This window comes from Silene latifolia, chromosome 9 (genome assembly GCF_048544455.1).
Source record: "Silene latifolia isolate original U9 population chromosome 9, ASM4854445v1, whole genome shotgun sequence".
NCBI lineage: Eukaryota > Viridiplantae > Streptophyta > Magnoliopsida > Caryophyllales > Caryophyllaceae > Silene > Silene latifolia.
The window spans coordinates 192,366,890-192,377,133 of NC_133534.1; the positions used below are offsets into that span (position 1 = coordinate 192,366,890).

The window sequence follows — 10,244 nt, forward strand, 5'->3', positions numbered from 1 at the left end:
AGTTGGGCTAAATCATCTGTACATGACTTTATAGCAGTCATGTAATCAGTAATTGACATATTGTCGGTGTGAGAAATGTTATCAAGACGATCTTTAATTTGCAGACGATGTCCACGAGAGGAATTAGTGAAAGTCTTGATAAGGGTATTCCAAGCATCGGCAGAGGTGGGGTCATTGGCGATTAGGGCAACAATCGGGGGAGCTAGGGTACCGGCAAGAGCACCTAAGATTAGTTGATCTTGACGATACCAAGTGGTATAGGCGGGGTTGGCTTGGATTGTGGGTTCGGTGGCTGGGGCAACGGGGTCGACACTAGCGGTTATGGGTGGTGCCGGGTTTGTTCCATCAAGGAAGGAGAATAGCGCAACTCCGTTGAGAATAGCACGGACCTGGAATCTCCATTGACGGAACGTGACAGTGTCTTTGAGTTGGATACAATTTGCGAAGGTGACAACAGTGAAAGGGTTGTTTGGTTGGGCAGGGTTAATGAGTTGCAATTGGTTTGCCATTGATAACGGGGTCGATTCGTGGACTGATGTGAAAAATTTAGAGAAGAAAAAAAAATTAATTTGATTGTGAGGATCGTATTAGCTCGATACCATGTGAAGGATTAATATGTTAATGATTAATAATGAAATAGGTTTACAAGATTACATTATATAGTAGAGTTAGAGAAAGAGGAAGCAGAGACTACGTAACAACAACTAACCTAATACACAAATTTTCTAGGAGAATTACAAGGAAAGGGTTACATGTTGATGCTTCCTTTCGTTTCTTGTCTCTTTTGTTGGATGTGTGGTTAGGAACCATCTTGGTCAGTGGTTAGGTGGTTGGACTCGGATGAGATACTCGACCATCTAACTCTTTATGAGTGAGGTTTTGGCCATCATATACGACTTACGTGTTGCTTCAAATAACGTGGGAAACCACAGCGTTACCTCGTATTGTCATGCCGCCATCAATGCAATTTTGTGGACGAGCTTTCTTTATGGTCTTAGTAAATCGGCTAATATCATCTTGGACCGCAGAGAATTATTAAAGGATGCACAATCTAACTCGATGACTTGTATAGTTGTATCTATCTCCCCCGATCCCCCCATGACTGCTTTATGTTCTTAACTTTATTTACTTAATATAAACTACCTTTTTACCAAAAAAAAAAAAAAATATATTTCAAGGGTCACATCTCGCTATTTTGTTCAATGAGTTCCTAGTATACAAAACTACATTTTCAAAACAAACTATGCTCAAATGCTAATATAATTATAATACAAATATTCATTTAAGACCATTGGATGAGTCGTCTCATTTGTGTGCCAATATAATTATCTACCATCTATGAAGCAAATCGACCGAGATGAATAACCAATACACTTGTGTCATCGTTTGATCCTCGGCTAATGGACAACTCCGCTAGCTTTCTACATGCAAGAGCTAGCTTACTTTTATTAGCTTTTGTTGTATAGAAGGGAACGACTAAATCTACTGCTTCCTGATTTGTCACCTGCCGGGACATAGGGAAATTACATTGTGAGTTTCAAACTATATTATATTAAATCATAAGAAATGTGTATGTAGCGATGTACCTTGTTCCAAAGACCATCTGAAGCTAAAATTAGAAAGTGGGAGTCAGGTTGAATTGTTATTATCTTAGTTTCAGGTTCTGCTATTACCCATTGCTTTAGAAGTTTGTCTCCAACTGCTCTTGACACTGCAAGTGTACCTTGTACTCTCCATACTCCATTACATTCATCTACATAACCACCCTGCAGTCAATAATTAACGTTACCATGTATATATAATATATTATTGTAGTAGTTTGTGTTGGGTTATTCTCTCTTTAATTAAGGGAGTTAACACAATAAGTGAATCAAGATATTTCACATAAGATGAAACTCGTCTATTGAATGGTTGATGCGTTCATTTCTTCAATACACAAAAACTCCTTATTGAATGAATGTATGAGAAACATTCATTTGAGCTATTAAGGAAGCATATGTTACTCTCTCATGATCATCTATATATACGTGAGATTAGAGAGCTTATTTCACCAATCACAAAAACACAAAATATATTATTAATCCACAATAATTAGTTTATTATTGTGAGAGTTATCCTCTTTGTGAGAGAAGAAAGCCATTATTAATAGTGAGAGATATCCACCTTATTTAAGGTGACGACTTGTAATCCTACTACAAATATTATAGTGGAAGAATTGGACTACTCGTCCCGCGGTTGTTTACCTATTTGGGTTTTTGCGCGTAACCAAAAATTCTATTGTGTCTTTGTCAATTTAATTTACTCACTTTATTTATTTTTCCCATAATTACACAAAGAGGGAAATACGAGTTTTTCCCAACAGTGGTATCAGAGCCATGTTAATGGGCTCATCTAATTCTTGTGTTATTATGGGGACTACCGTCGCTCATTATGATGGTGATATGTTTAAACTCACGGCTGATAATTATTCCTATTGAAAGCCAATGATGGAGGATCACTTATATTGTAAAGATTTGTATGAGCCTATCATTAGTCAAGACAAGCCGGAAGGAAAATCAGACAAAGATTGGGATCTCCTTAATCGAAAAGTGGTCACTATGATACGTAAATATATCGACCGAAGTTTATTTGAGCATGTGGCTACTTTGACTAATGTCCATGAATTATGGTCAAAACTTGAATCTATGATTCAAAAGAAAACTCCTAGAAATAACGCTCTTCTTGTAAGACGATTGGTGAAGTTAGATTATAAAGATGGTCAAGGCATGATTAAACACTTGAACAATTTCAAGGGTCTTGTAAACCAGTTAACCAAGGTGGATATGAATATTGATGATGAGCTACAAGCACTATTGTTTTTAAGCTCTCTTCCTGAGAGTTGGGACACTTTAGTTGTTACACTAAGTAACTCATCCCTTGAAGGAAAGCTCACCATGGATGTCGTTACTGACAGTCTTCTAAATGAAGAAGCAAGGAGAAAGGAGCGTGGTATTTCAACAGATTCAGATGTTAATGTTGTTGAAAACAGAGGTAGAAGTGAAAATCGTGATAACTCTAGAAACAAGGGGCGTGACAAGTCAAGAGGACGATCCAAATCTCGTTCTAGAGCAAGCATCACTTGTTATTATTGTGGTAAACCGGGTCATAGAAAACCCGAATGTCGAAATCTGAAGAGAGACAAAAAAAATGGTACGGTCAAGCCAGATCAAATTGACCCAAAAAATAAAGAAGAACCAAGCACCAGCGCTGTCGCAATTGAGGAAGAAACCGATATATTTATAATAGGAGAAGACAATTATCTCAATTTAGCTTCTGACGAAAGCCTATGGATTGTCGATTCAGGTGCATCATTTCACATCACCCCACATGAATGGTTATTTTCATCCTACAAGAAAGGTAATTTCGGTACTGTGAAAATGAGAAATCAAGTCACAAGCAAAATTGTTGGCTTAGGAGATATTCAACTAGTGACTAGTACCGGTTGTAAGCTTATGTTAAAGGATGTGAGATATGTACCTAATATGCGGCTTAATCTTATGTCAGCTGGTAGACTTGACGATGCTGGGTATATGAATTACTTTGGTGATGGAAAGTGGAAGCTCACCAATGGTAATATGATTGTCGCTTGAGGAAAGAAAGAAGGTACCTTATACTTCACCCATGGACGCTTATTCAAGGGGGAGGCAAATATTGCTCATGATAATTCTTCCTTGGAGTTATGGCATAAAAGGTTAGGACATATGAGTGAGAAAGGATTACAAATTCTCTCACAAAAAGACCTACTACCAAAGGTGAAAGGTAAATCTCTTGATCCTTGCACACACTGCTTAGCAGGAAAGCAGCATAGAGTCTCATTTAAAAGATCCAGTTCGCCATCTAGAAGAAAATATATCCTAGATTCGGTTCATACTAACGTTTTCTCTATGAGTAAAAAATATCAAGGAGGTGCATCTTATTTTGTCACATTTATTGATGATCATTCGAGAAAAGTTTGGTTATATTTGTTGAAAACCAAAGACCGGGTACTCCAATCCTTTAAGGAATTTCATGCCATGGTGGAATGTCAGACGGGTAAGAAGTTAAAGTGCGTCCGTTCTGATAATGGTGGTGAATACCGTGGTCCATTTGAAGATTATTGCAAGTCTTTTGGCATTCGACTAGAAAAGACTCCTCCGAAGACACCTCAGCTAAATGGCATAGCTGAAAGAATGAACCGGACTATTTGTGAAAGAGTTCAATGTATGTTATCTCACGCAAAACTCCCAAACTCATATTGGGGAGAAGCTGTGAAGACTGCTATTGATATTATCAATCTCTCGCCATCAAACTCTTTAAATAGAGGCATTTCAGATGAAGTATGGTCGGGAAAGAAGATATCTTATGATCACCTGAAGGTATTTGGTTGTCGCGCATACGTTCACATTCCAAAGGACGAGCGAGCCAAACTTGATTCAAAAACCAGGCAATGTATTTACCTTGGCTCACCCAAAGATGAATTTGGCTATAGATTATGGGATCCAGTTAAAAGAATGGTCGTGAGAAGCCGAGATGTTATCTTTTTCGAGGATCAAACAATAGAAGACCTCAAGGAGTTTGAGAAGTCTCGGCCTCATATTATTGTTCGTGATAATTCTTCACCATCCCCCGTGGTACCAGATGATGTAGGGAGAGAAGAAAGAGAACAAAATCATGATCAGAATGTTGAACAGTTTGAAGCAGATGATATAAATGCTCAGGTTCAACCTGAACCACGTCGTGGAAGTAGAGAACGACGTCCATCCAGCCACTAGATATAGTGAAGAAGAGTATGAACTTATCGCTGATGCGGGGGAGCCTCAGAATTATCAAGAAGTGCTAACCAGCGATCATAAAGAAGAATGGGAGAAAGCTATGCAAGAAGAAATGCAATCCTTGCATGAGAATTAAACTTATGATCAAGTGGAGTTTCCTAAAGGAAAACGAGCGTTGAGATGTAAATGGTTGTTCAAGCTCAAGAATGAAGAGAACAATCCTAAACCTCGATACAAAGCTCGAATTGTTGTTAAGGGATGCAATCAGAAAAAGGGGATTGATTTTGATGAGATATTTTCCCCTGTTGTGAAGATGTCATCCATCCGAGTTGTAATGGGTCTAGCTGCTAGTCTAGATTTGGAGATTGAGCAACTCGATGTGAAAACTGCATTCTTACATGGAGATCTTGACGAGGAGATTTATATGGAGCAACCCGAAGGATTCGAAAAATCAGGTAAAGAAAATCTCGTATGTCGTCTTAACAAGTCTTTATGGTTTGAAGCAAGCACCACGACAATGGTATAAGAAATTTGATTCCTTCATGAACGAGTACGGTTTTAACAAAACACAGACTGATCATTGTCTTTTCATGAAGAGATATACAAGTGGTGATTTCATCATACTATTATTATATGTTGATGATATGTTAATTGTTGGGCAAGATAAGCTGAAAATTGTATCGCTCAAGAAAGCTCTAAGCAAATTGTTTGCTATGAAAGATTTGGGACCGGCGAGACAGATCCTTGGGATAAAAATTACTCGTGACCGAGAGAAGAAACTCTTATGGCTATCCCAAGAGAGATATATTGAGAAAGTCCTTGAAAAATTCAAGATGAACAATGCCAAGCCGGTTAGTATGCCACTTCCTGGACATATCAAACTCAGTAAGAAGCAAAGTCCAGTTAGTGAGAATGAAAGATTCGAGATGCAGAATGTCCCTTATTCTTCCGCTGTTGGCAGTCTAATGTATAACATGGTATGTACAAGACCCGACATTGCTTATGCAGTCGGAGTAGTTAGTCGCCATTTATCTAATCCCGGAAAGGAACATTGGTCCGCTGTGAAATTGATATTTAGATATCTCCGGGGAACGAGCAATAGATGCTTATGTTTTGGAAAAGGCGAACCTTTGCTAAAAGGTTATTGTGATGCAGACATGGCAGGCGATGTCGACTCCAGAAAATCGACATCAGGTTATTTGACTACTTTTGCAGGGGGAGCTGTATCTTGGCAATCTAAACTGCAAAAATGTGTTGCGTTGTCAACTACCGAGGCCGAGTATATTGCAGCCGCCGAAGCTTGTAAGGAAATGTTATGGTTGAAGAATTTCTTGCTAGAACTTGGTCAAAAGCAAGAAAAATATGTTCTACTTTGTGATAATCAAAGCGCTATTCACTTAGCTAAAAATCCAGCCTATCATTCAGGATCCAAGCACATCGATGTTCGATATCATTGGATTTGAGATGTGTTAGAAGAAAAGAAACTTCAACTTGATAAAGTTCACACTGATGACAATTGGTCCGACATGATGACCAAGATCATATCAACAAAGAAGTTCGATGGTTGTTGCGATGGTTCCGGTGTAGTGATGCCCTCCAATTAAGTCGAGAAAGGGGAGATTTGTTGGATTATTCTCTCTTTAATTAAGGGAGTTAACACAATAAGTGAATCAAGATGTTTCACATAAGATGAAACTCGTCTATTGAATGGTTGATGCGTTCATTTCTTAAATACACAAAAACTCCTTATTGAATGAATGTATGAGAAACATTCATTTGAGCTATTAAGGAAGCATATGTTACTCTCTCATGATCACTTATATGTACGTGAGATTAGAGAGCTTATTTCATCAATCACAAAAACACAAAACATATATTATTAATCCACAATAATTAGTATTATTATTGTGAGAGTTTTTGTGAGAGAAGAAAGCCACTATTAATAGTGAGAGATATCCACCTTATTAAGGTGACGACTTGTAATCCTACTACAAATATTATAGTGGAAGAATTGGACACTCGTCCCGCGGTACCTATTTGGGTTTTTCCGCGTAACCAAAAATTCTATTGTGTCTTTGTCTCAATTTAATTTACTCACTTTATTTATATTTCCCGTAATTACACAAAGAGAGAAATACTAGTTTTTTCCCAATAGTTTGAACCTTGAAAATGTAATATTGCTTCATAATAACGTATAACGTACCGTGGACTGAATCCTGAGTTTCTCATCGTCTCTTGCAGGAGTATGATCAGTTGAGAGTGGCTCTGCCATGCCACCCCGGCTAATAACAGCACGACAATCACCGACATTGGAGACCATCAAGGTACCATGTTGTATAAATGCGGAGATACAACAAGCTCCACCACAAGAATTTTCACTACTAACAAACTCGTTATCTACTTCCAAAAAGCTACCTCTTATCTTCTCCACCATAAGTTCCTTAGATATTGCTTCCTTTGTGTTGTTACTACCTACATTTTCTAGTATTTTGTCTCCTAGTGTTTGTGCTGTAAATTCTGCTGCCTTTGCTCCTCCATGCCCATCAAATATCCCAAAGAAAGCCTGCAACTAGTTACGAGTATTTTGTTAGAAGTTGGAACAAGTATTCTAGTCTCCCGTTCCAAAGTATAATAATTTGTTGCTAAGTAAACATCATGAAATATTTATTACTTCCTTCGCACCGGTCATTTATCTAACTATTCTATTTTGGGTGTTTCAGTTAATTGTTCTATTTTAAGACTGTTTTTTAATGGGTAATTTGATGATCTACACACCCAATTTGTTCCATTTGTCATCTAATCATTGGCCCCCTCCTCTTTTTTTGGTCCTTGTGCCAAAAGGAAGAGAAACAAATAACTGGGATAAAGGGAATAATATATTACTCATTATGTTTCATTATAAAGATGGTTTTTTTCTTTATACTTATTCTAGAGCACAAATTCTTATTTCAGACCGTCACTATCCGTCTTAAGCTTAAGACGGATAGTGGCGGTTTTAAGCAAGACGGACTGATTCTAGAGTATATTTAAATATTTTTATATTGTTCATTAAAAACATAATTTTATAAATGATTCTTCGTAAAAAAAAAAAAAAGTACAAATATTTTCCTTATAATTTTGAAAATATTTTCGCTGGTGTTAAATTAATGTAATGTAATCATAAAAAATCAAATAGGGAGTAGAAATTTTCAAAAACTTGCATGAATGTATGTATAGAAGACACTAGTACATACGTTACCTGCTCAAACTGGCCAGAAACATTGTTAACGATTGCAGAGTAACGATCCTCTAAGTATGCCCTAGACTTGCCTCTCTTGCAAAAAACACCATACCCGTCACCTTCGACCTCAATCTCTTTGACCCCATCATCACTTGATTTTGTACCAATATTGATCAAATTACTCAAATTTGACACCGGAATACTTATTTTCGCCGGTCTTCTCCTCTTCATCAATGATGTACGATTATTTGACGTAGAAATTGGCATATCTAACTGCTCAAACTTAACCATCAAGTTATTGTTATTATTACTATTAATGCTACTATTTGATGGAGAAAATGAGCAATGAGCAACATTTGGTGCAGCAATTGAACAACTCATTTTTCTTTCTTCTCTTTTCTTTTGTAAATTTTATGAATATGAAAATTAGGATCAAATTTGGATATGAAAATTTTATGAACCAACTTTGTAACGTACAATCCGTAATATGTACTGTCAACTGTCAACTGTCAACTGTTCAACGGTCAAAAGCTGCCTTGGCTCTTAAGTTTTTGAAAGACTCAATTTAATAAAAACTACTAGGACGTAAACTTGGGCTATTTCTTTACCTATATGCATGGGTCAATAGGCATGCATGGATTTGGTCTAATAGAGTGTTCTGGTCCCATTCTCATGTGATTATATCTACCGTAATGATGTCATTTTCCTTTACAAATTGTGTTAGATTAGGTTTTCTAGTAGTCAATTTGTTTCTACGGTGTCTAGTGAGGTTATCAATTACATAATTTGCATGTGTACTTACATAATTTACATGTGTACGGACATTTCTTTCATCTTGTCCTAATTCATGAACGTTTGCGGCGCTAAATACTACGTCAATGTTTCCATTGGAAGGACTTGACTCCCTTTCATTAAGAATAAGAAAGTGTTAGATAGGAAGTCGTTCTCTATGTCTATAGACTATACACAAGTCAAAATTAATAAAAGATTAAAGTTGATTTGCAAGTATAGAGGCTCTAGTAACTTATTTTCTTTGTGCTCATCATTTGTTTATTATTCTTTTTGGTATAAAAACTAATCTTTCTGTTTCAGTTATTTGTTATTTTTTTTCATATTAGGTTATCTTAGTTAATGATTATCCTTTCTATTTTAAGAATGAACTTGATGAGCAATTTAATCATTTTCATTCAATTTATTACACGTGTTCTTTAGTAATTGGTCCATTCCTCTTTATTTGGTCTTTGTGCCAAAACCAAAAGACAATATTTGCCCGTGACGGAGGGAGTAAAAAAAGAGGAGATGTTCAATTATCACATGCTCAATTATTATAACACCTTGTAGTAGCTGCTTTCCCTCTCCAAACCTTTACCAAATCGTTGGGCCCCTCCTCCGCTTAATTGGTCTAAGATTAATATCGATGCAGAATTATGTCCCTCCTCCTCCCTTGCGTGTGTGTGTGTCCCGCTGCTCCTCAGATGTGTGGATTAGGGGCTGGTCTTCGAGAGTCTTGGCCCATAACCCTTTTATTTTCGAACTTCTTGCCGTCAAAGCTATTTTATTTGGGTGACTCGGCCTTTTATGGGCCTTACACTAACATTATTTTGGAGTGCATAAAATGATTAAGAGTCTCACCTTCCGTGAAAATCATCTTTGAGAAGAGGACCACTAATTAGATTGCGGTTGCATTCTCCAAATTCTCGTTACAAGATTCAAGTCTTAATTGTGATTTATTTTTATGTGGATGTAGATACCTCATTTCCGCACCTCCCGCAAACCACCCGGTGATGATTGGGCCGCATGTTTGGTACGCGGAACGATTTGTGACAGTTCGTAAGTTTATCGTCAAGTGATTGCTCAAACACTGGTGTCTACCTCTTAATTGTCATCTACACGCCGATACGGTTGTTTTGACAGTAATTAGAGTACATTTGGAGTCCAGACCTAAAACCGTCTTCATTTTCTGATAACCGCTAAAATCTCGAGTCAGAATGTTCTGGAATGTTCCGGATATTTCTATTCCATATTTCACAATCTTTTAATCTTTGGTAAAGAATTTCCCGTAATATTCATACAAAGTATTAAGGAAAATAAGATTAATCCGTTATTCCATAAGTTAAACACGGAAATCTTTCTTCCGCAGGAGGAAACCACCTGGGAATAGACGCAGCAGGTGCTGCGCCTCTTCCCAAGGACGCAGTGACTACTGCGCCTCTTCCCAAGTCCTTTTCTGCGTA

The 10,244-nt window shown here is 37.3% G+C and overlaps 1 protein-coding gene across 1 annotated transcript; it reads right to left on the bottom strand.

Moving 5' to 3' along the window:
- Positions 1 to 1,336: 1,336 nt before the first annotated feature.
- LOC141602051 (putative protein phosphatase 2C 53) lies at positions 1,337 to 8,391 on the bottom strand. The gene is made up of 4 exons (XM_074422360.1): positions 8,029 to 8,391; positions 6,994 to 7,353; positions 1,587 to 1,766; positions 1,337 to 1,504 (listed from the first exon to the last, which is right to left on the bottom strand). The coding sequence occupies exons 1-4, from the start codon at positions 8,389 to 8,391 to the stop codon at positions 1,337 to 1,339; spliced, it is 1,071 nt and encodes a 356-aa protein (XP_074278461.1).
- Positions 8,392 to 10,244: the final 1,853 nt, after the last annotated feature.